Raw genomic sequence first — 25,797 nt, 5'->3', positions numbered from 1 at the left:
CAGAATTGGAAGGAGAAATGGAGAATTCTTTCAAGCTAGCTTTTCTTTTTTATATTTTAAAAACATTTTATAGTTGTTTCTTCACCAGTTTATTAATTTCTTGGGTTTGTGATAAAAATTACTGCAAGCTGAGTGGCCTAAAATAACGGGAATTTATTCCCTTACAGTTCTGGACCCTATAAGTCCAAAATTAAGGTGTCAGCAGGGCCATACTCCCTGCAGATGCTCTAGGGAAATAGCATTCCTTACCTCTTCTAGCTTCTGTTGGTTTCAGGCACCCTTGGTACTACTTACCTTGTAGACTCATCACTTCAATCTGTGGCTCCACTGTCACATGTTGTCTCCTTGGGTTTCTGTATGTGTCCTGATTTTCCTCCTCTTATAAAGATACAAATCATTGGATTAGAGCCCACCCTAATCCAATATAACTTGATTATATCAGCAAGAACCCAATTTGAAAGTAAAATCACATTCATAGGTTTTGGGTAAACATGAATTTGTGGGCACAGTATTCAGTACAACCAGTAAGTTGAAAGACATACTGCAGAGTTGTCCTGGAGGTTAAAGGTCTTACCTTTGAAATTCCCAGCACTGTGCCTGGTGTTAATGGGTACTCAGTACCCATTATGTTAACTATTACATTAACTTATTCTTTACTTGAGTTTCATTGTCAAACTTTTATGAGTTTAAAAGAAGAGATGGCATTTTAATGTGGCGTGGGTAAGATTCCTGATAACAGAGTCTCTGTTTGATGTCTCCTTCTGGTATTTGAGTGAGTCTCCTTGACGCATACTAGCTTAGTGCAATGTCAGTCTCTCTAAAACTAAAGTTAGAGTTGTATTTCATGCCTTGAGATACTAGACCAAGAAAAATTGGAATTTGGAACTATCTACATTGAAACGAAACAAGAAGAATAAGCATTGAATAGTTTATAAACATAAATATGCATTTGATTATTATAATGTAATATGTTAGGGATTTGATGGGGAGATCTGGGGTATTTATCAAAACTGATTTTAGAAGAAGAATTATGAGATACTTCTTGAAAGGGGATAAAGAGCTATTACGCTTAGCATTCATTACAAAAGCAGTATGTTAGATTTAGATGAGAAATGAATACTTAATACCTTTATAATTTTTTTATGCAAATACTGGAGAGCTAGAAGACTTTTGTTAAGGATATTGATTCTGAATTTAAATAGGATTGCCTATTTAAAAAATCTGGACAAGTTCTAGCTCTTAAAAATTGTTTTCTGGGCTCTTCGTGATTTTTTTATATTGTTTTGAAGAATGTTTCAAGTTTTAAATTAGCTCTAACCTTGAACAAAAAAGGAAGCTGTTCCTTTTTCTCTTTGGAAGAAAAGTCATCTGTGGTTAATACTAACTTTTTAAAGTACATATGTAAATATCACTCGATTTTTTTAAATAAAGAGAATTGTATGGTCATATAGATTCAACCTAGAATGACAATGAGCAAGTTGCCCCTTCAAGCAAATGTGTATCCAATGACCACAATGGCGTATATCCAGGATGCCCAGCACCGCTTGACCCTGCTCTCTGCCCAGTCTTTAGGTGTATCAAGTTTGGAAAGTGGTATGTATTGTTTAGATTCTTTTTTTGCTCTTTTAAGTTTCAGTTCCAAGTATATGATTTTTTTTTGGTCACATGTATTAATTATCATCTCCAGTCACCAGCTTTCTTTTGAGAACCAGACTATTAGTTTATTTGGGGTTTTGTGAGAACAACATAAAATGATGGATTTCTTCAATCCTAGATGAAGAACTAGAAACTAAAATTCTGTGAAACTGATTGTTTTTTTAAATAATTTACCTCTCCTCATAGCCCATTGTTTGCAGAACGGGCTATTGTTCTGATGAAATAGATGCAGAAATTCAAGACTCCAGAAAGTTTAGATAACTTGCTTCAGTTTCCAAAGGTGGGAAGTTACAATTCAAACTTAGGTCCTTCTCTAAATCACATTCTTCTGCACCACCGCCCAAACGGAGAAAGGGAGTGGAGATGGTACAGATGGGGGGGGAAGAGGTGATAGACACGATTTGAAGGATTTCAAAGGAGAGAATGAGATGGAGAAAGAAAATAGGTAGTAGATACTGATGAATTTTTGAAAAGGTTTCTATTGAAAGGCTTTTGTCTTTTGTGATACATATTTTTAATTATCATTTACATTTAATTATCATTTGTCTTTAATTGCTCTTCCTTCATTACATGCAAAGAGTTGCTAAGATACGTGTCTTAAGGAGCCAGGCAAAGAAATGAGTATAGATGCTTGGCATATCCTTTGACACGAACCCACTTCTTTTAATATGTGTGTGTGTGTGTGTGTGTGTGTGTATATATATATATCTTTATTGATTTCGGAGAGAGGAAGGGAGGGTTAGAGAGAGATAGAAACATCAATGATTAGAGTCATCATTGATCAGCTGCCTCCTGCACACCCCCGACTGGGGATTGAGCCCGCAACCCGGGCATGTGCCCTGACCGGGAACCAAAACACAATCTCCTGGATCACAGGTCGATGCTCACGGCTGAGCCACGCCTGGCTGGGAAAACCCACTTTTTATATTAGACCTGTGCATACATTCTATACACACACACACACACACACACACACACAAATACTACTACTCATTTTTCTTTGTAGCGTTTATTAAACAAAACAATGAAATCATGCTATAAAGACATGAATGCATTTATAAAAAATAACAATGGCCTCATGTCAGGGACTCAGGATGATGGGACTTGAGCAAACTGGAGAGCGCGTTCCCCGTGTACAGTGGGGCGGCCACTGCATAGTGCCAGTACATTGTCTCCATGGGGAAAGGGGCCCAGTGTTGCCAAATGTTTCAGTTTTTGAAGAGCCCAGAAATCTGGAATTTTATGTGAGATTGCCCAATCTATAAATGTTGACTCTGATTTTTTCAATATCAGAATATAAAACATTCTTGTGTCAGATGTGACTTTTAACCCACTCATTTTTAAATCCGGCCTTAAATTCTCAAAGGTGGGCTCTAAATAAGGGATGAGTCATTAGCACTCAAGCAGTCATAAACCAAACAGTCTTCTCTCACTTCCCTGATAAACATGAGCTGAGAAATAAAGCTCCTCTGCCCCTGCCGTAGACACCAAATACCCTAGTGTTTGAATAGCTACAGGCATAAAAACACTTTGAGTACAGTCCAGAAAATGATTAGTGTCACTTATTAAATGGCCTAACATTTCGAGGCAGGGAGAAGAGTTAGTAATTGCCAAGAGACTGATGCACTAATTTGGATATGAAGTGATCAAACTAATTGTCCTCATAGGTATGAAACAATTAGTCCCAGTACCCAAGAAGCAACTTCTAGACAGTTGTCTAAAATATGGAGGTAGTAACAACAAAAAGTCTAACCATTCCTGGTTATTTCATGTACTGGATACCTAAACTAAGAAAGAAACCAAAGAGTTGGTTTCACTATGTAAGAGTAATAGTTATGAAAGTATTTTATGTATTGCTCTTTTAGGCTGAATGATCACTTAATAATAACAAATATGAATGAATGGATGGATCAAAGTACATATATTTTATATATATATATATATATAACTTTAGGGTTTTATTTAGTATAATCTCAAATGTATAAATATGACTGGATTTTCTTTTTTGTTTATTTTTTTTAAGTTTGTAATTTTGTATCCTAACCATTAGCTTATAATTTAAATTAGAGGAGATGTGAAATCACCACACAGCAAATGAAGGAACTACATGTTACCCCTATTGGAACTAGAGGGGACAGGACAGTGGTGAAGCCACTGACAATCTCAGGGAGGGAAGGGGATTTATGGTAGGAGTTACCTAATCCCAGGGCTTCTTCAGAGATCACCACATATCAAGTAACCTAACCCACATTTCAAGTCCTAGTTAGAGCCTACCCTCTGTATTTGTTTTATTACTTCCTGTGTGCTATGCATTTTGTAATGAACCTCATAAACATTTTTATGTTTCAAATGCTAACACCAAAAATGTTAGAGGCTTAATTTACTCTTTAATTTTTGGATTTTAGATTAATTCTTTTTGAAAAGTTTTAATTTTCATCTGTTTTTAAATTTCTTATCAGATTTTACTAGACATTAATGAAGAAAAGTAGAAATGTAATCATGTTTTATGAATTTATACTGGCTACCTTAAGCCATTACCGAGAAAAAGCCCATGGTACGGTGGGTCTTATAGGTCTGTCTCCTTGACTAGAAGAGAAACTCAAATCAAGACTGTGCCTGTATTTACATGATCCTCATTGGGTGTTTGTAGTAAATAACCCTGGTGAGTTTATTTGTTTGTTTCATAGGTCAGATTGAAGTTATCATGGATCGAAGACTCATACAAGATGATAATCGTGGCCTTGAGCAAGGTGTCTATGACAACAAGATTACAGCTAGTTTATTTCGAATACTACTAGAAAAAAGACCTGTCGTGAATATGGTAGGAAAAAAAGAACTTGTCACACACAATTTAAAATTATGACTGTCTACTGTTTTATTTTTTACAATTTTCAGTGTAGAGATATGTTTATAATAGATTTAGCCTATATTCACAAGAAAGAGAACTTCAGTTTTGAGCGCGCGCGCGCACACACAGTGTAAGATTTGCGTTTAGGTCATTTTAATTTTTTTCTTATTATGTAGGTATACAGTGAGGTTAAGAGATCAGTTTGGGTGAAATTTCCTGAAATTATTTTGAAAGAGTTGAGTTAAAGAATAGAGGTTATATAACATATTTAGGAGATTAAGTTTGATTAGTAAAATGGATTGGAAACCTTAGTGTACTTATTTTAGTCTTAGACTCATCAATTGAAAATGGATTTACTTGTCTGTCTTCTTGTTCAGTTTTCATTCTTCAAAGCAGAAATCCAGCATCCCGTGTCTGGCCAAAGCTCTGCTGGGCATGAACCGGTCTAACCTCATTGCCCCCGCCTAATCCCTCTGATGTCTTCTCACTGCTCTCAGTATAAAAGCCAAAACCTAACCACAGCCCACAGAGCCCCTCATGTCTGGACGCTGCCTGCCGCCCGTCCTCGTGTAGCATGACTCGCTGCTTCCGCTCTGGCCCGCGGGCTTCCTTTTGGCCCTGCGAACTTCCCATGCACCCTGCCCCACAACACCTCTGCGCTCTCTTCATCCCCTTTGCCCGGGGACTCTTGGTTCTAGTTCACGGGGCTCACTCCATCAGCTGCTTCTGCACGAGCAGGTCAGATCCCCTTCTCTGCTCCCTCAGACCTGGGCATGTCTCCTTCATGTGCGTATGTCATTATTGGATCACTGTCTTCCTTTTCCTTTGGACAGTAAACTCCCTGAAAGTAGTGGCTGTGTCTCTCTCTTTTTCTAGGCTGTTCCCAGCAGAGGACATGTCCCAGTATGTGTTGTATGAATGAATATCTAGATGTATAAATGAGTGAGCTGTGGTAACACACTGCGCCACTGTGCTTATCGCAGTTACTGCTACTTCCTGTCATTGTAGGCATGTTCTGTTCCCTGTTCTAGATTCCAGGGGCTTGTCTGTTGCACTTTCTTGTGCCCCACAGGGCCTCTTTGCCTGTGGTAAACATTCTATCAGTAAAATACTAGTTGAATGAATGAAATGACAACAGCTAATTAAAGCAAAGAATTCTTTCAATACCTAGAATTTTTCAGGAAAAAGATTTTAATATCCATTTTAGATGTCAAGATTTATACCAGTTCTTGGGACTTGTGGTTTAAATCAATTACTGACAAGGTAGCTTAGTTTTAGGACTAAAACTGCATAGGAAATCGGTTGGAGTGCTGGCAGCTCCTGTCTTTTTTTTCTCCTGAAAATGTTTCTGGCTTTTATCATTTTTCTTTCTACATAGACACTAATTTGCAAAACTGTTAACTATGGCAATAAGAATTTTCATGTCAGATCTATAAAGCTTTCACTTAGAAGTTAAATAACTTGTTTATTCCCATTCAAAACTCCTTAGAGACTAATTGATTTAAACTTGATCCAATGTTTTTATAATCCTATGTTGGTTAAATTTTTCTTTTGCTCAGCTATAGATTCTTGGGTTTAAATCAATAGTTTCTTTTAAATAAAAAATGACCTAGAGAAGAGAAGATACATTTTAATTTCTACTGAAATTGATTAAAAAGACATTTGATAAAGAAAAGTTACATATAATGTAACTTAAATTTTCTAGAAGTGTTTTAATTGTCAACTAAGGCTTTAAAGTCTAAAATATTGATGGTAAAAACTGAGGTGGAGAGACACTCTGGGCAGGAGGGCATTTTAATGGGAAGCCTGAGCCTGTCGGAGCCTCACTGGAGTAATCCTGGGTGACTAAATAGAAGTGAGTCCTGCTCTCCAGTGTCCTGTGAGAATGAGGCCTGGAGCGATGTGCAGGTGCCCAGCAGAGGACGTTGGCTACGCGAGGTTTACCGTCACCCATGGTAACGATACTCGGGGTGGTCAACAGAAATAAAACAAGAATTGTCTCTTTGGCATTGACCCTTGATTTTTTTCCTTGACTCTTGCTCTCACCATTGTCCCGCTGGCAACTGGTATAGTGAAGGGGGCCTTGAGCTGGACTTAGAAACACTGGAGCGTTTGAGCGTTGCAGTTGTGTCATTTTACCTCGGATACCAGTTCTTTACACATAAGGACAGGAAGTTAGGAGAGACCATAAAAACCTCAAGTGCTCACGGGGCTCAGGAGAGAGCTAGCCTGAGGGAGGCTGGGCAGGGCAGGTGCTTCAGTTAGGCGACCAGATGACCTGTGGTGACTGACGATAACCGTAGCCCACCTAGAAAGCACAGCTCGGCGCCAGCTGATGGTTTCCACGTGGGAATGTGAAGGACCCAGCGTGACTTGAATTTCCAGTGTTTTGGGTTAAAACAGTTAACAGTTTGGAGGAGTTTTGTTGTTGTCATTGTGGATGCTTTTAATGCGAAATCTCCTGGATTTTTTTTTTTTCTATTATTGAGAGTTGCCTGAAAACAGACAACCATGCAGCCTTCCCAAAACATCTCTATAAGTACAGCGGGCCCACAGACCGCCGGGGTCCAGCTCTGCGCTGTGATTTTGCCTCCAAGTCCTCAGGTGCAGCGCATTTTCACCCTTTTTCCCTCTGGCGCTTTACTCCACTCATCTCCCCCTCCCCACAGTAGTTTTCTCTCTTTTATTTATACTGCATTTGCTTATTAAATTAATAGATGAAGTTCAACAGGCTTTATCAAGTTCTCCCCATGTCGGGGCATACTGAATAAACAAAAGTGACTAAGAAACACTCTCTTACTGTCTTATAGAACAGTAAGTTTTGATGTCAGTGAAATGGAAACCTTTGGTATTTAGGTGCCAGATAACCTTATTGAGCTTAATGAAGGGCACCAAGGAGCCCAGCAAGAAGTTTGACTTCTGAAGTAAGAGCTGGAATGCAATGGAGATGATCTCAACTTGGTGTAATTTGGATCAGAATGTGCTTCAAACTATTTTAATTTCACGCATGCTGCAAGGAGAAAACTAGACTTGTATAGTCTGAATCCTTCCAACCAACAAGAAACCAAATAATGTTTATAGCAGTATATTAGTTGCTACAAACAAGGCTGGGGAATTCATTTATAGCTCGAACACTTAAACATGTTTACTTTGGGTTTATCATAAGGGTTACAGTGAAAAGATTACTTGTCTAGGAGACTCATCAAAATAATGGTAGTTCAACAGTTAAATATCTTGTTGAGCCCCCTATTGCTGTAAATATGTTAAGAGAGTGTGTGGATGGTGGAGCCTTCTGTGAGAGGGCCCCACCTGGCCAGCTTCCCACTGTTTTATTGTTCATGGTGCTCTTCAGGAACTGACCCCCACTCTTCTATAAACTTCCCTTCCTTATCTTGCTTAGGCCTGTAAATAGGACAGTTCTTGAATTCTCAGGGTCCTTATATTCATCACATTGTTTCCTTAAACAAGACTTTTCATGAACATGTTTTTGTGTCTGAATCCTGTGGGAGTTTTTTAATGCAAAACTAGTTAAAAGGGTAAGGCTTATACTTTTGATTCCAAAGGGCATTTAGTTTCTTCTAGAAAGTTGGGAGGGTGTCTGGGGTGGCAGTTCTCAGCACAGGTCCACAGGGCAGTGTGGGACTGGCTACATGAGATTCACCTGGAAGGGAGTGGCATTTAAGCTCGCCTTTCCAGGGACCCACCCCTGCCTAGGGATCTCTGCTTTTTATTTTTATTTTTTTAATATGTTTTTATTGATTTTAGAGAGGAAGGGAGGAGAGAGATAGAAACATCAGTGATGAGAGTCAGTGGTCATTGATCGGCTGCCTCCCCCACACCCCCCACTGGGGATCGAGCCCGCAACCCGGGCATGTGCCCTGATTGGGAATCGAACTGTGGCCTCCTGGTCCATAGGTCAACACTTAACCACGAGCCATGCCAGCCGGGCAGAATCTATGAGTTTTAAAAGCTCTCAAGCCATTCTGATGTATGATTAATTTGGGGGAAGCGCTGAGGGTTAAGTGAACTGATTTGGGTTTGGAGGAAAGGTAAATATGCACATTACTGCTTCTAAGATACAGATAATCCATCCAGAAGTACATCACATCACTACAGGGTCCAGGGATTTTTCCAAGAGCATAGAACAAAGCCAGAGAGCTTTTTCTGAATGTTTCCGGACCTAGAATGGACTTAATGTCTCCCGAATCTGATAAGGCAGGTGTTTTCCTTTCTGTCAGAATCTTTTATCTCTATTACTCAAAAGTGATTTTGTCAGCAATCCTGACCTGGACTACAAAGTTCTTTGATCATGGAGTACATTTGAAGTGTCTTATTGAAAATGTTCCCTCTCTATTTATGTTCTTCTACAAGCTGCATTAAATTTCAGTATCATTGGAGAATATTATTTTATATGCTTTATTTAATCTCTCCTTTAAAAAATGTGGAATGGATACATTCTTTACAACTCTTTCAGACCTCATTTTTTGTCAGTATCATAATACTGCATGTCCCTCTGCTGCCTTTAAACATGTTTTTTCTCTCTCCCAGGTCTAAGTTGTAATGACATCTGCAGTTTGCTACTGACACAGTGTTTGTCACGCTTCACTAGCACCCTCTGTCCAATGCTAATCTGACATTCTGAATTTTAAGCTCTGTTTCTTCTATAAATCCTATCTTTTCACATAGATAAGTAGCCAAGCCTTTCATTTGAAAAAAACGATGTAACATCAGGAGATATCAGTGAAATAGCCATTTTAAACAGTAAGACACAAAGTTAAATTTACCTCAGATGTCACTGGTGAACAAAAGACCTTTCTATATAAATTATTTTCTCTCCTTAGTGCTTTTCTGTCTGCTTTTATACCTTAGGCATCATTGGTTAAGGTTCTGCTTAGTCATTGATTTCATTGTGTGCCATCCATCCTATGTATGTCCCCAGCCCTAGCAGACTTATTTAATGTTAGAACATGCTGATGAAATGCTTGTTTACTGGTATACACCATAGCAAAGACTGAAATATTTTAAAATTATACTGAATAATTGTGTGTCATATAAATGTGTGATAACTATTGTATAACATACATAACAGTTCCTGTTTGGGGAATAAAGTAGAATGAAGCAATTGGCAATGATTTACCCCATTTAAAGAAAACAGATGATCTAGATAAGCTGCCTGTGTTATTTAAAAACTTTTTTTATTTTTAGAGTTTTTAAATCCTATCACTGGGTAACATTTAGGAAACGTAGCTTCAGATCAACACATGGCTTTTGACCTAGTTAAGTGTATAAATGAAATCATGAGAATATGGGGGGTAAAACCTGAAGGGAAGGAGATAACATTTGATGATGCGCAAGATACATGAATATACCAATCCATCTACTTTGAGTTTTGTGGTAGGTTGAGAAAGAGTTTCTGTAAAAAGTTATACCTTATCCTAAAATGTCTGTGGAAAACGTTATCAGGATTTTTAGTGTTAAAGCAACGGAAAAAGAGATTTCTAACAAGGTAAGTGGGCATTATTTGTTTTCTTGCATTGCTTAGAACTGAACATGGTAATCTGCTATGCATTTGCTACAACACTTATTTATAAAATATGATAAAATAAAAGTATTTATATATTTTTATATTTCTTTTCTATTTAAATCCTGTTAGGTAATTTAGCTAATGTCGTGAGAACTGCAAGTATGTAACTCTTAAGAATTTTTATTTTTTTCTTGATAGGAAAAAGAAAAGCCAGTCAGCTATCCTTCCCTCCTTAGCCACATAACTTCTTCTTTCCTGAATCACCCTGTCTTTACAATGACAGAAAAGAGGCCCGTGCCCACCCTTCAGCTGCTCGGTGAATTCTCCCCGTTACTGTCATCTTTGCCTTGTGACATTCATCTGCTTAATCTGAGGACAATACAATCAAAGGTATATTTCAAAATCTATTTATAAAAAAGTATTCTTTGTAATATACCTGATATAAGGGGATGGGAAGACAAAAAAATAAATTTTACTATGCTTCAAGAAATGACTAAGAGGGCTTCACCTTTAGGCAGAAGTATTATGCCTTTCATTTGGGTGTTGCTCTATTGCAGCGATTTTCAACCAGTGTGCTGCAGGAATGTTTAAAACGTGCAATACCTGATTATTTAGTCAGGAGCACTAACCTCCTTTCCCTTAGATTGTCACATAAAAAATGACAACAGCCAACACAATAGCCGTCTGGTGGGAATGAATCAAAATTATACCTATTTTTTTGGGTCAGATTGGCAAAAAGGATAACATTTTTTTGTGTGCCGAAGAATTTTAGTAAGTTCATATGTGCCATGAGATGAAAAATATGTGCCATGAGATGAAAAAGGCTGAAAATCGCTGCTCTACAGTTTAAAGCATACCCCAATACTAATTTATTTTCTTTTCAGAAAAGTTGTATGTGGTGAGTAGGTCAGGGAATAACATCTTTCTTCCTTTTATGGATAGGAAACTAAAGCTGTCCTGAGGTCACATAATTTGTAGGTGGTAGAACCAGGCCTTAAGATTGGCTGTCCTGGCATTTTCCATTCATTTCTCCTTGTCAGCCAGTCTTTCTGGGAGTTCGAGAAGTAGAGAGCATAGCATTTAATTATTTCTGTATCAGAGGCTTTGTATGTTTGTATCTTTCTCCTGAAAATCACTGCAACCCAAACCTTTGCATTGAGAAACCAACTATTTAAGAGAAGTAGAAAAATATACTAAAGAAAAAGCAAGGGCAGATTTTATTAGGTATGGAATTTTATTCAGTTAGACTGCCGTAGTGTACATATATGCCTACTGTTAAAGTCAGAAATTGCATTTGAAAAGAATAAAGATTAGATACTTAACATCATTTTTATGGTTTATGGAGCTGTTCTGATATTGTGAGTTGATATACACATCCAGCTGGAAATAGTAAGTGGTTATGGATTCTGTGGGAAATATAATAAATATGAAACGAAGAGAATGTTCATGTTCGAAGACAACATAAGAGGTGAAAAATGTTTAGTTTAAGAACAAACCACTAAAGTAAACCAAATAAAGTAAGGATAAATGCCTACAAATTTGGACAATTAGAGCTTCTAAAATTATATGTCCAAGATAAAGAACTTATGCCAGACTATAGAAGAAAATATACATGGCTTGTAATAATGAATACAAGTGAATGCCAGAGGCCTGTGTGCCTGCCTATCTTTACGTGTCACGGGCTGTTTGAGTGAGTGAACGTGCAGGCTTTACTTCATGCCTGCCAGGTACCAGTTGCTGCGAAAGGCACTAGGGACATAGTCAAGAGCTCCTGCCTTTCTGGAGCTTAGATTCTAGTGGGAGGGGAAAAATAAGGAAGAAAAAATAAGAGAAACATGTAATATGTTCAATGGTGATAGGGTTATGGAGGGAAAAAGGAAGGGATGGCAATTCGAGAAGGCAATGCAAGTTTGAATAGGGTGGCTGGAGAGGGCCTCAGAAACCGTGATAATGAGAAAAACTACGAAGGAGGTCAGGGGACAGGAGACTCGGCGCAGAGTTACGAGGGTAGCGTGGCCCGGCCGAGCTAGGGGCAGGCGTGGAGGCCGGAAAGCCGACGGTGCGGTCAGAGTGGGAGCTCCGGGGGGCGGAGCCCTTCGATTCCTCACCGTGTCCTCGGGCCTGGGACGGTGCCTGCGCGAATAGGGGCTCAGTAACTGTCTGCTGAACGTGTGACTCTTGTGAGTGTTCTTTCCGGGATTCTGCTGTAGTTCTTGTGGGTCTACTTTTTGACTCATGGAAAGAACACATCAGAGATGGATAGTTTCCCTGAGGTAACCTGTCGTTCATTCACGCACTAATGGGAATAAAAGGACGGAGCCCAGAGCCTCCCGTTGCCACCGCTGAGCGTAGATGGTAGACGACGTTACCAGCCTGAGGGGCCCGAGGACTTCTGGGCCACAGCGTGGCTACTTTTTCTTGCTACTAGAGGACTCCTTCCCAAAATGGTTTGACGATGATTGTTTTTGGAAGCAACTCCAGCTGACTAGAATGAGTAGATTACCCTGTACAGTCCAAGGCTGGCCTTTGTTTTCCAGATCACCTCTTTTTAGTGATCACCTGCTCCTTTATTCTTCCTGCTGTTGGCTACCTTCCTGTCTTACAAATCTAAGATGAGAAACCTCATTGCCTACCAAATTGTCTCAACCCTTGAGCATTCAGGCCCTCTGCAGTCTGGCCTCCACTCACTCGCCACCCGGCTGCCCATTGTTCTTCTCACCTTTGGACAGGTGTGCCCCCTTCACTACCTGCTGGCTGAGTGACCGCTTACTCAGCCACCATTTATAAAATGGGGTCCACATCAGATATGCCTGCTTCATTTCTTTTGTGAGAAACAAATGAAATAATGCTGTGAAAAGCCTTTCAGAAGCAGAAGTGCTTTGTAAACATACGATGTTATCCTGGTGATGCTACAGCATGTGCCAACTCAGGTGCAAACTAGGGTTTTAGCAGAGGGAATAGAAAGCAGTTTACAGTGTAGCTGTTTGACCAGAAGAATAAAGACTGAAATGTAAAAGCCTAGTGATAACTGCTGTGCTGGCACATGACCAGAGCCGAGTACTTGGGAGTGTTTTGCACTATCATACTAATTGTTGCCAGTTTTTATATTAGCCTTTGACTCTTAGCAAATATTTCTAATGGTTGTTTAAGCTCTCCAGTAATCCGAGGAGATTGATTGGTCCATTCAAAATCACTTCTTTAAAGAATTGTTCTCTGTCCCCTAGCCCCTGATAGTAGGAAGATAATCATTGAAGAAAGCTCATAGTAAGTACTGGTTTGAAGAAAGCTTGGTACCTAAAATATGTCAAAGGTAATTCCATGGTTATACTAAAAGAAAAATACAAATGGCTCAATAAATTCAGAAGCCTGACCTATACATTTGGGATGGTGTTCCTGTTTTTGTGTGCTGTCAGCTCCAAACATGTAATAATGAGTTGTTCATTTGGAGATTGCAGTGCATTTTTCCTACTGAAATACAAATAAGATTGATCTTTGAACAATGCAGAGGTTAGGTATGCCAACCGCCCATGAAGTAAAAAATCCGTGTGTAACCTAAATTGGCCCTCCACATATGCGGATTCCCAACTGCCAGTTGATCCTTGAACAGTGCAGGTGTGAACTATGCAAGTGAATCAGGCTGAGAGGGTTAATTGAAAAAAATCTGTATGTAAGTGAACCCATGCAGTTCAGACCCATGTTGTTCAAGATCGATTATATAAGGTCAGCCTACAGGTTGGGTTCCAAGCAGGATCAGAGTTCTACATGGCTTGTATCTGAGTAAGTATTTTCTTTACCACCACCTCATAGCATTTCCACAATAAATCCATCTGAGGACCACCTTGGATTGATAAGGGCACATCTCTCTTCCTCCCTGACCTCCTTCAGCAGCAGCATGATGAAGACATACCTGCTTCCCCATCCCCTTGGCTACTGTCTAAAGGTTCTTCAGTTCTGCACCTCAGTTGGTCTCCCTTATTTTCATGGAGAAAGGAGTTACGGGCTCAAGCAACAGTCAGAGAGGCGTAGTGGGGGCTGCAGGTGTGCTAACTCACTGAGGTGGTTCAGCTTCAACTACCAGTCCTTGGAGTCGGTGTGTCCAGATCACACCAGGGAAATTTTAGAAAAAGAGACTTTTACAAATTTCTCCATCTCTGAGATTCTGATTGTGTAGTTCTGGAGAGCTTAGGACTTAGTCATTCTTTTTTTTTTTTTTTTTAAATATATCTTTATTGATTTCAGAGAGAGGAAAGGAGAGGGACAGAGAGAGCTAGAAACATCAATGATGAGAGAGTCATTGATCGGCTGCAGCCCGAAACTTGGGCATGTGCCCTGACCGAGAATCAAACCCTGATCGCCTAGATCCTAGGTCGACGCTTAACCCACGCCCGGCTGGGCAGGACTTAGTAATTCTTTAAAACTCTCAGATTGGGAAACTAAGGGCTAGAGATATTAAATGATTAATGATAAAATGATTAAAATAAAACTACCCTGCAATAAATGGTAGAATGAGGACCCACCCCCCTGGCCTGAATCTGAGTGCTGTATGTTGCCCCAGAGGGTAATATTTGACTTTTTTTTAAAGTTACTAAATCTCTTCCTCAAAGTCTAGTTTTTCAGGAATTGTTCCATATTGGCAATAAGTTTATGGTTTTATATAAGCCTATCTTTTCTAATTTATGTATCTTTTTAGAAAAAACTCATTATATGTCATGTATGTGTAGTCAGATGAAGAAGGGAAGGTCATCCCTTGACATCCTGCCTCACAGCATGCTGTGTGCCCAGCATGTTCTAGCCACTGTTTGAGAATTTAACTATTAGTCTTCTCATCCAGTAGGCCAGACCTCCAGCTCTCTTCTCTTTATCACCGCCTTCTCTTGCCCTATCAGGAGCTTGAGATATTAAAAAAGAGTTTCTGTAAAAGTCTGAAAACTGGGAAACAGGAGCACCACTCAAGTGCACTAAACAGGAAAGCCATGTCATCAGGAAAGGGTAACGATTACGGGAGAAGGAAGTCTTGGTACAGAAGATGCTGGAAAAATCTCATGGGAGGAAGGGTCACAGGTCAAGATTCTTTAGGCTAGAATTACAGGTGCAGCTTGGAATGCTGACATTCCTGGGACTAGAAAGAGCTGGCAGAGCTGTTGAGCTGGACCTCACAGAACCGGTCTGCCTCGAACGACGATATGTGATTCAACTATTGTTTTTATTAGCTTAAAAGTGGATTATTTCCACTGCTTTTATGTTCAGCTGTATTTTTATTTATATATGTATATATTTATGTCTATACCTTTATATATATCTATATGTTTAACTCTGTTCTCTGTGGAATTTCTTTTGATTTGTGCTTAACTGTTTCTTGCAAATGGTTAACCAATCATTTCAACATCAGGACCACCCATTGAATAAGATTGTCTCTCCTGACTTATTTACACCACCTCCTTCTTATAAGAGGCAGTTGTAAGTTTTTACTTTATTTTGCCTTTCTTATAAGAGTTGATTGGTACTTTATTGATCTCCCTGGCTCCTGGAAAGGTGAAAATTATGGGGGGGGAAATCTCTTTGTTGTACATATCTAAGAACTACCATTCACCTTCCTTTTTCTGTCATGTTATCTTGTTGATCAAACAAGATAACTGTTATTGGACGTTTTAATGAGTACCCTGGAAAATGAATTTCTACTGGTTATTTCCTGTCTCAGGACTTATAACGCAGTGTGCAATTTTCTAACCTCTCTAGCTGTCAGAATGCACTGAAATATGAGTGTTGTTAGACATTTTCAAAGCATCTGAGTGGGCTGGAGAAATTTCTCCACCAGGTGTTTAGACATGCCTTCATCTATACACGCCTTCCACATCCTGTGAGGAGGGTGGGGTCACGTTCCTCTCGGGGAATGGGTCAAATTTATTGCCCCTCTCATCCTCAGAAAAAAAAAAAGTGTGCACATACATTTACTGGCATTTTCAGGAGTTCACTGATTTGTGAGCCTCATGTTACTAATAAGCAAATAAGTTTCTTCTGGTGGGAGCCAGAAGTAGTGTAACTCTACATTTGGATCCCTCGTTCACCTTAGTAGAGGAGTATTTGCCTATATTCTTAGGAAAGACTGTCAAATGAATGTGTAATTTTCAGAATGACCTTAAATTCTGTTTAAAATAGGACGGATGGATGGGTAGGTTGTGGGTGGTTAGAAATCACAGTTTCTAAAGTTTGCTTTCTGAATTGATATATTTTTTGATAAATCATGGTTTTACTCTGCTGGGTCTATTGATTAAACCTTCCCTGTTAGCAGCCTCAAAGCAGAGGGTGATCTTTAGTTTATAGCCTTTCATTATGTTATGTCAAAAATGGTCCTCCTTTTTCGCCTCCTGTGAGCACCGATTCATAGCTGAAGCAGAGGCAGGAGAATGAAGCTGTTAGAAGCACACACTTTGGAGTCAGACTGCTGGGTTTGAGTGCACCCCCTCCACTTGCCGTCTGGGTGACATAGAGCAAGTCACTTAATTCTCTGAATCCCAGTTTTCTCGTTCATAGCGTGGCAATACAGAGCCTGCCTTAGAGATGCTCTGAGGATTAAATGAATTGATGTTTGTAAAGTGTGTAGAACCGCAGCAGGCAGGGGGGAAGCACTGAGTGCTCAGCAAATAAAGGTTCTCAATTGTGATAGTTACACGAGCAGTTGTGATTGTTACGAATAATGAAGTAACAATACCGGCACATTTTTTATAAATTAGAGTAAGTTGAAGTTTATTGCCAAAGTAAATCTTGATGCTGTTTGACTTGTATTCCTTATATACTTTATTAATAATTCCTCAGATTTTTCAAAACAACATACCTAACATTGTCTCTATGCCAGGCATTAGGCTGACTGCTTTACATGTGTGTTATTTAGCTCTCACAACAACAGTGTACCACGTCTTATAGGAGAAGAAACTGACTGGCCTAGAGATGGTAGGTAACTTTTCGAGGTCACTACCAGTAAATGGTGGTGCTGGGAGGCACAGCTCCATGTCTCTGACTCCAGGTTCCTACCCAGAACTTTATACTGCCTCTTGCATGGGGACTAAAGGGGCAAGATATTGTAGAAACTGTTGGGGAATATGCTGCCTTATTTATTTCTCTTGTCCCATGGAAGGATACACCCACCAACCATATATGGGAAAATATCGTGAAGGGCCAATGTAGAGTCATTAGAGATAATTGCTTTCTAAATATGAGAGAGAATGCTCTGTGATAGGGATGTTCCTGTACATTGAAATATAGTAATACAAACTTGTATACCACCTCAACTGCTTCAGAGGTTGTTGTGAGATGAAATGAGTTAATACATGAAAAGCATTCTACACAGAGTCTGGCACACAGCAGGTGCTCAGTAAGTGTTAGCTGCAGTCACTGTTACTGTCACTGTGGTTGGCCCTCGATCCTCAAAGGGCTGTTCACAAGTCTTACCTAGTTCCTGGAATTTTCAGAGGTTAAATAATATATGCAGAGTCACCTAACTGATTCGTGGTGGAACCAGCCTTTGCCTTTGGTCCAGCTTTCTCTCAGCCTGATGACTTTGTTCTGCAAGTAGACCCCCATCCCCCACACTCCACCCAGGTGCTGGAGAAGCCTCACAGGCCCGCTTAGTCTTGGAGCTTCATGTTGGTTTATCCCCTGAAATAAGCTCTGTAATGGATTTCCCTGTGCGACTGGAACATCAAGCCTTCTGGTAGGGAGCCAGCTGCAGTTGTGATCTGAACTATTTTACAAAGACATTTAGTTTGTAGCTCACCTAGCACAGTGCCATGCGCAGTTTGAAAATTTGTGGATTTTCTTTTCCATACTCTCCCCTTCTTTTCTGAGGTCCAGATATTACTTATATGTTAATGAATGTAAAAACAGGTCTTTTAAAATCTTTTCTTCTCCTGGAGCACACAGTATGGCTACATGGTATTTTCAGCGGGTTAACCCACACTGTGACTCCATGAAGGAGGGAGACATGCGTGAGGTCCATTTTACTGGAGATGAGGAAACTGATGCTTAGGAAGATTGAATGACCATTCCAAGGTTTCACAACTGGCATGTGCCAGAGTTCTCTTTGTTACTCTCCTGGAGCTCTTATAATTATTATAAATGATGGGTTTTCATATGTGCTGTTTTCATGCTATTTTGAGACTATGAAATTTATAGAAATTTTATTAGGAATCTTGATTTAAACTTCCTATATGTAGCATGTGGTCCTGCAATGACTCAGAATTCCTTAAATGACTTTTTGTCTCCCTTCAAACAAAATCTTAGCAGTACCACTGCAAAATACCAGTGTGAAATATTATAAAACAGGTTATTCCAGCCAAGAATCTGTGGTGAGGACAGCTTTAAATTGTTCAGGCACATTAAAATCAAATCAGTGGTAGGAATGCTGGCAGCTAGTCAGAAAAGTGTCTCTATAGCACATTAAAAAATCTTAGCCCCTTGTGAGGATCATCAAGAACTTGGGCATATATGTGTCTGTGGCTACAGAAGAGAAAAGGGATCATCTTCATCCCAGTGTCAGAGCTAGGAAGCACATGACTCTACTTGAGAATAACTGCACATTTCTTTCATTTTTCCAAGGAGTTTTAATTCATTTTGCTTATTATCATAGGCATGTTCCCATTTTAGGAAGCATAAAATTTATTACGATAATTGTAATTTAAAATATTCAAAGACCTGAACTGCTCGTGGCATTATTACTTAAATGGATGCAAGAAATTTTACTGCAAGAAGTGTAATTTTACTGTAATACAGGCAAACCTCGGAGGTTTGGTTGCAGGCCACCACAATGAAGTGACTATCACAGTAAAGCAAATCGTGAATTTTTGGTTTCCCAGTGCATACAAAAATTATGCTTGTACTATACTGTAGCCTATTAAATGTGCAGTAGCTTATTTCTAAAAAAAAAATGCACAAAGCTTAATTAAAAAATACTTTATCACTAAAACAATGCTAACCAATATCTGACCCTTCAGTGAGTCATAATCTTTCTGTTGGTGGAGGATCTTGCCCCCTAATAACATCAAAGATCACCGATCACAGATTACCACAGCAAATATGAGAATGAAAAAGTTTGAAATATTGTGAGGATTACCAAAATGTGACACAAAGACACGAAGTGAGCAAAGGCTGTCGGAAAATGACATCAATTGACTCACTTGACGCAGAGTCGCCACAGACCTTCAATTTGTAAAAAAACGGTATCTGCGAAGCACAGTCAAGTAAAGCATGATGAAACAAAGTATGCCTGTACTGAGCCCTGTGGTTGACGTGCCATGTTTAGTATTTTTCTTTTTACCTGCACAGGAAGAATAGCTTCTGTAATGTGGATTTAAATGACACATCAAGCTAATAAATGTGGTTGGCCTAGCAAGTGATAAGCATAACTAATTCAAATGTCTTTTATATAAAAATAATGAACCAATATTTTAAAGATTAAAAATGTTAATGCAATTGGCAAAAGTTAGTATTCACTACAGAAGCATATTTCAGTTTTAAGATGGAGGGTACATCATCATTCAGTGACCAGATAAAGGACTGACTTCAGGTACACATTCAAAAATCTTATCCCCTAGTGAGGACCATTGTGAACTTTATTCACCTGAGGTACACGTTAAAAGTAAGTGAAAATGAAATGCTTTGGTTTAAGAAAATTGACAACACAGTATGTAATATGTGGCCAAAAGGAAAACCAAGCCCTCGAGGACCGAGGAACCCGAGGCATGAAATGACTTAGTAAGGAGCCTGGGGTGCGACAGCGCTGCCTGCTGGGGGGCGGGCGGGCGGAGAAGGGGGCAGGCTCCAGGCGCGGGGAACCTCGGGGGAAATGCGCTTGCCTGGCTTCGGCTCTAAAGAAAATGAGCCTTTGCGCTTTGGGGATGCTGACATCAAGACAGTGAAGTGCGCAGTAGTGACGGTATTTGCTTTAACGTCACTGTGGCATGTTGGTATCCGCTCATTTGCAGAAAGACGACAAGTATTCCGACGAGGCGGCCTTGATTCTCCACAGGAAGGGGTTCGACTGCCTCTTCCCCAGCAAAGACACTGGGCTGCTCTGTTCCACTACCCAGGGAAAGGTGAGTGGAAAACTTGTTGTTTGTCAAGTTAGTGTGCTTTCAGATCCTCACTTTCTAAAGCAACAATCCTGACAATAAGATGATGTTTCATTGCCTCTTCATTGATTTGTTACCCTCAGCTGCAAATTAGCTCAAGTTTCTGCATCTTAAGAAAGCGCTTTCTCAACCTTCAGTCTCCTCTCCTTGTCAACATAAAAATGCATAGCTGGAACATGTGTATATTTGAAGACAATGCTCTCATTGATTCGTAGGCCTTCCATTTCCAACCTAATATTCAAATTACCACACACCCATATTTTCTCCTTTCTTGGATATACTCATGTATGATCTAGTTCAGGGATGGCAAACCCAAGCCCTGCGGTGGCCAAGACAAGTTTTATAATCACTTAAAGTGAATTGAGTAACAGTAGGGAAGTGACAGGGAGCAATGAAATTGTAGCCAGTAGGACAATTCAACCACCACCCCCAAGGCAACTATACTTAGCTCCCATCAGTTGTTTCCCCGTGGAAACAAGCTGGCTTCGATCTTCTGATGAAGCCAGATTGGCATGTGAGTCCACACGGCAAAGGCCAAACAGACCCTGAGGCTGACCACTGCTTGCTAACTGCCCACTTTTTATTTCTCTTCAAGTTGTTCTTGCTGACAGTTCCTTCAGTCCTCCCCTTGGAAGAAAACAAACCTCCAGTCTTCTGCTTGTGTCTCTGAGTAGCTCAGAGCACACAGTTGGGCGGGTTGTAGCACACAGGCAGGTCTGTCCCACCCGGCAGCTCAGCTGACCCAGCTCTTCTCCAAAACCTCATACATACACTGTAGACCTAGCTCAACAGATTCAGTTTCAAACCCTACAAATTAGCATGTACACAGGATCTGAAAAGAAGCGAAATACGGTAGGAGACCTAAATCTACGTAGATAAACTTCGTTTCTTTTACTTCACCAGTCGTGGAGTTGGCGCTAAGGAAGTATTGATATCTTTATTTCTCTTTATTTTGTTATATTTGTACCTCCGCCGACCTTACTATTGATCTGAGTATACTTGGTTGTGAGCATTTGTATTCGAACATTAAGGCTTTGAGTCTTAAAGGTGCTATAGGATCCAGAGAGACATATTCGTGCAACCTCCCCACCCTGTAAATGGAACTCACTGACATAAGGAGCCTTCCTTGCAGGCGTGTGTCCTCTATCAGCTCTGTTGGAACAGGAAAAATGGTTGGGAGCCACGTGTGTTGACGTAAATGTTGACTGAAAGAGGACGGGGGTGTTTTTAAAGCTTCTTGGCCCATAGATGTCCCTGTTTTTTAATTGAAAAAGTGGCCCCCGCACATACTAAGTTCTCAGGCAGTACAGAAAAGGAATGCAGTGTAAGTTGCCCTCTCCTGGCTACTATTGTCCTTGTCTGTCCCCAGGGACGGTGTGTATGTTGAAGCCTGCAGAGGTGTATTTAATCTCCCTTCCCTCCTCATTATTATACTTCAAACGAACTCCAAACATACTGTTTTACTAAGTCTCATACTATTTGGCATTGATTATAGAGAGCTGTGTGACTGATATTCCTCCAGGGTTGATCAGAGTTCATCTAAATATGCACTTTTTATCCTTTACTTTTCAGATATTGGTACATAAACTTTTTAACAAGTTTACCGTTGCACGTCTCGTACCTTCATCATTATCCTTGATGCACTCACCTCCAGATGCCCGCAACATAAGTGAGATCAACTTGAAGCCCATGGAAATCAGCACATTTCGAATCCAGCTGAGGTAAACCTGGCTTTCAGATTTGGATTGCGAAGCATTGGCTTTTGTACACTTCTTGGTTTTACGTGCAATAAAGAAGCACATTATTTTAGCTTCTGGCTACTGTGAGAACATGAATTCTGTGATTTTTTTTTTTTTGAACCATTACAGTAAGAAAAAAAAAGCCATGCTATAAACCAGTTTGGTTTTTTTTGTTGTTGTGGTTTTAAGTTTCTTCCATCAAGTACCACCATCGGTATGAATTGATGCAACAAACAAAGAAATGTCTAAAGACAACCTCACAGCAGATTGTATCTCAGGTTAAATATTCACTAATTCTGTCTGCATTGGAGGTTGTAAAGAGATTCTTATGAGTATTCATGTTGCCAATCCTGCATTAATTTTACAAAAAATGCCCACTTCTACCAAAATGGAATAAGACGCTGGTGGGTCATAGCTAATGGCCAAAATAGTTGCAATCATTCATACATGTTAGAAAATGTTCATGTGTTGAAATACGTGGAAAAGTGCAATCCATCAGCCCTGATGATATAGTTGATTTTCACACCTTTTTCTAATGTATCACTTGATCCCTCCCTTCCTACCCTTTGTAAAGTATTTCCAGAAATAGCAGATTCTGAGTCATTCAATAGTAGAAAAAGAGGCCTATTTTCATTACTTGACAATGTGAGATGGGTGCAGTTTATTCCAGTGTCACTGAAAGAGAAGAAGCAATTCCATAGGTACCATAACCTATTTTAGGTACCACAAGGTGTCTTTTTACACAGCTCATTTGAATACAGATGTTCTGAGAAGGGGTTTCTATTTTAAAAATACCATATCAAAATAAATGTGCCTTATTTTTTTATAAGTCTTGTTAAATCTTTTAGTGTCCATGTTACCATTTGGGGAAGGGGGGAGGTTGGGGCAGGGAGAGGGCATGGGTACTTTCTATGACATAAATTATAAAATTTTTGCCTGATGATGCTGGCCACATTCTGATCTGTTTCATTAAATTTGTGGTGATAACACTCTAAACATTTTGACTATTTGAATGTACTGAGATCTCAGAAAACAAAACAAGAGAAAAAATATTGTTGATTAAAATATGCTGCTGCCAAGGAGACTGCAACTTGAAGCAAGGATTGTGTGATGTGCAAAGTACACACCGTTTCTACTTCAGAGGCGTTAAGGACACTGAAGAGAGAATGCTTTAAAACAGACCCTGTTTGGAAACCCAATTGTATGTAGCTCACCGTGATTCATCCTATTAAAGTATATGTCTGTTCAGTGAATTCCAAGCTTTTGTATGTGTGCGCTAACCTCAAAGCGAAGCTCTAAGCCCATGTGCCATTACAATACTTTTGATAAAATTTATTTGCGATCATTGTTAACTTGACATTAAAATAAAAGCAACATTAGCAACATTTTAGAATATTGTTTTAATATAGAAAGGATGTTTGAATATGCAAACTTTTGAAAGTTCTCTTTATGTTAACTAATAGGTGATTACCTGACTTTAAACCTCCATTTACCTCCTGTTACTCCAACTTCTTTTTAGAGAAATTAAAACCTAATTTCTGTTTCACCATGTAGTCTGATTATTATCTTGATTTTTAATCAAGATGCAGCTCCTAAGGTCATTATTAAGTTATGTTAAATTCATGAACTTCTTTCGCCTTTAATAATTAAGGAAACAATACTGGTGTTGATAAAGATATTAAAAGGGAGTAGTTTCATGCAATAAACATGTACTGTAAGTTTCCTTCCTCATTTGGGGGGGATAAACACCTAAAAAAAGAAACAAACACTTCCCTTTTGTGGATGTCTGCAGTTCTTAGTATTGTCAGAAGCAAATTCCAGGAATAAATCAGTATTTCCATTGCGTCTTAAATGTAAAACCTTCCTGTGGGCATTCACTGTGTTCTGTGGTTAATCATCTGGGAATTCTGATCAGTTGAAGTAAAAAATCTTGATGCAATAACAGTGGTTTTGCCACTTCTGGTCTGTCCCATGCCAGTCGGATCTTACTCAGTGTGTTGCCACCAACTGCTCACAGGTAAAGCAGAATCTCTTTAACAAGCAAGTTTCTGCTTTTTATCTTTAGAATAAAGTATCAGGGAAATGAAGAGGGGATGCTTTTGCTTTGGGCTGTGGTCAAGAACTGATTAAATCATTCAGTGTCTCTGTACACTTCAGTTGTGATCTCGGTGGCATATTTGTGTGCCTAGGTTTTATTACAGTTATTACAACACATGACGTTCAGTTGACCAATAGTTCATTACTGTCTCCTTTTTTTTTTTTAATTTTAATTTGCGATTTTAACTGCAGTGTCTGAGGACTCAGCATCTTTGTTTCCTACAAATACTGACTAAAATAAAATGCTGTAAAGTGTGTGGTAAAACATTGTAATTACCTTCCAATGTCTTTGTTGTACTTGTGCCGAAATGTTTTCACATTCTTTTGTTTGGAAGGAAATCTTTGCTTTCATTTTGATTATGTTGCTTACCTTGGAATCAATAGGTTTTGATATTTTCTCTTGGAAGATTTTATATCTTTTTGGGAAAATGTAATATAAGATCTCTAATAAAAGATAAATCTTATCGTGTACATGGCCCTCTAGAGTGTTCTTAAATCTTATTTTGTACACTAAGTATATTAAAACATTTTGTCGGGTCGGGTGGAGTATCTAGGGCCTGTTTGTTCCTTTGTGAATGAATTGCTCCTTCTTTAGCCCAGTTCTAGTTAGAAAAGATCGTTTTTGAGAGCAAGTGGCAGATGGGGTGGTGAGTTTCAGATCTGGGTTTGGGATAACCTTTGAGATTAGAATCTAGGAACCTTCCCGACAACGCAGTGCCCGTGGGTCCTTCTGAGTCACTTCAGAGCAGACTGTGGTGAGAGTCCACACATCCCAGGAGAGACATGAAGAGGAGAGTGAACCCACACGCGACGCTGAGAAGGGCCATGTGAGCTGACCCAGAGGCGAGGGGGCGGAAGGCTGGGGTCTGGAGGCACTGCAGCGGCCCCTGGCCCAGACCCGACGGGCACACAGCTCAGGGGCTCTGGAGAGTTCCTGCAAAGCTAGGGGACCAGGGCGGGTGAAGGATGGATATCCTAGAGGTGTGTGTGGGCTAGCCAGGCAAGGACCCAGGGCATGCTCACTAGGAACGTGCTGCCCGTTTGGGGTGACATGTAGTAAAGAGATTAATCAATTTGTAATCTATGTATGCCCAACTGTAAAAATCCAGAAAAATATTAATACAAGTTGCACCAGCAGATAATGAAAATTACCTTTGGCTCCATAATATTTGATTATCAACATGTCAAAATAATTTGAATATTAAAACTGTAAAGAAAATTTTAATTCAGGTGGGCATATGTTCACATGCCTGACCTGTGATAAGAAACCAGCTACGGGGGGTTGTGAGTCACTGGTTAAAGGGCTGGTTCAGAGGAGAGTGAGGGAGATCTCGGGAGGCCGAGCTGCTACCATGATCAAAGCAGAGCACAGACGGCTGAGGAGAGACTGTAAGGGACAAGGTGCCTGCAGCACACACTGGCTTATGCAAGCAGAAATAGGAAATTTATAGTCCCCAGTAACGAACGTTCAAGGGTAGATAGCACTCCGAGTACAGCTGTAGCCAAGTGTGAGATGACGTCATCCAGGGCTTGTCTTGCCCTCTTGATTTTGCTTTCCTCTGAGCTGTTCTCATTCTGCATATTTCATGGCAAGAGGGCTACCAGCAGACCCATATTTGCATCCAGCCAGCTTAGTGACTCCAGGGGAAGAAGAGCACCTTTATCTAATTTTTTCAGCAAATGTCCTGGGATTGATGTCTCTGGCTGTCATCTGGCTTATGCTAATGACAGGCTAAAGATAGAGTTAAGTTCAAGTAAACCACATGGAAAAAATGAGCAAGAAATAGCCCTCCCCTCACACTGCCTCCC

At 39.8% G+C, this 25,797-nt stretch overlaps 1 protein-coding gene across 2 annotated transcripts in view; it reads left to right on the top strand.

Annotated features, from left to right (window-relative positions):
* MAN2A1 (mannosidase alpha class 2A member 1) overlaps nt 1-25,797 on the top strand; it is a 162,040-nt gene that overhangs the window by 119,338 nt on the left and 16,905 nt on the right. Inside the window, exons 18-22 of one of the 2 annotated variants that reach the window (XM_081132705.1) lie at nt 1,452-1,593; nt 4,344-4,477; nt 10,227-10,418; nt 20,006-20,116; nt 21,725-21,873. In XM_081132705.1, the coding sequence (XP_080988831.1) occupies nt 1,452-1,593; nt 4,344-4,477; nt 10,227-10,418; nt 20,006-20,116; nt 21,725-21,873 (728 nt within the window). Of the gene's footprint in view, nt 1-1,451; nt 1,594-4,343; nt 4,478-10,226; nt 10,419-20,005; nt 20,117-21,724; nt 24,460-25,797 lie in introns of those variants that run through there. The other variant, XM_081132704.1, reaches the window with a different exon arrangement.

The sequence above is a fragment of the Miniopterus schreibersii genome (genome assembly GCF_964146895.1).
Source record: "Miniopterus schreibersii genome assembly, chromosome: 3".
Lineage (NCBI taxonomy): Eukaryota > Metazoa > Chordata > Mammalia > Chiroptera > Miniopteridae > Miniopterus > Miniopterus schreibersii.
Note: the sequence above shows the minus strand (reverse complement) of the source record. Positions and strands in the feature narration are given on the sequence as shown.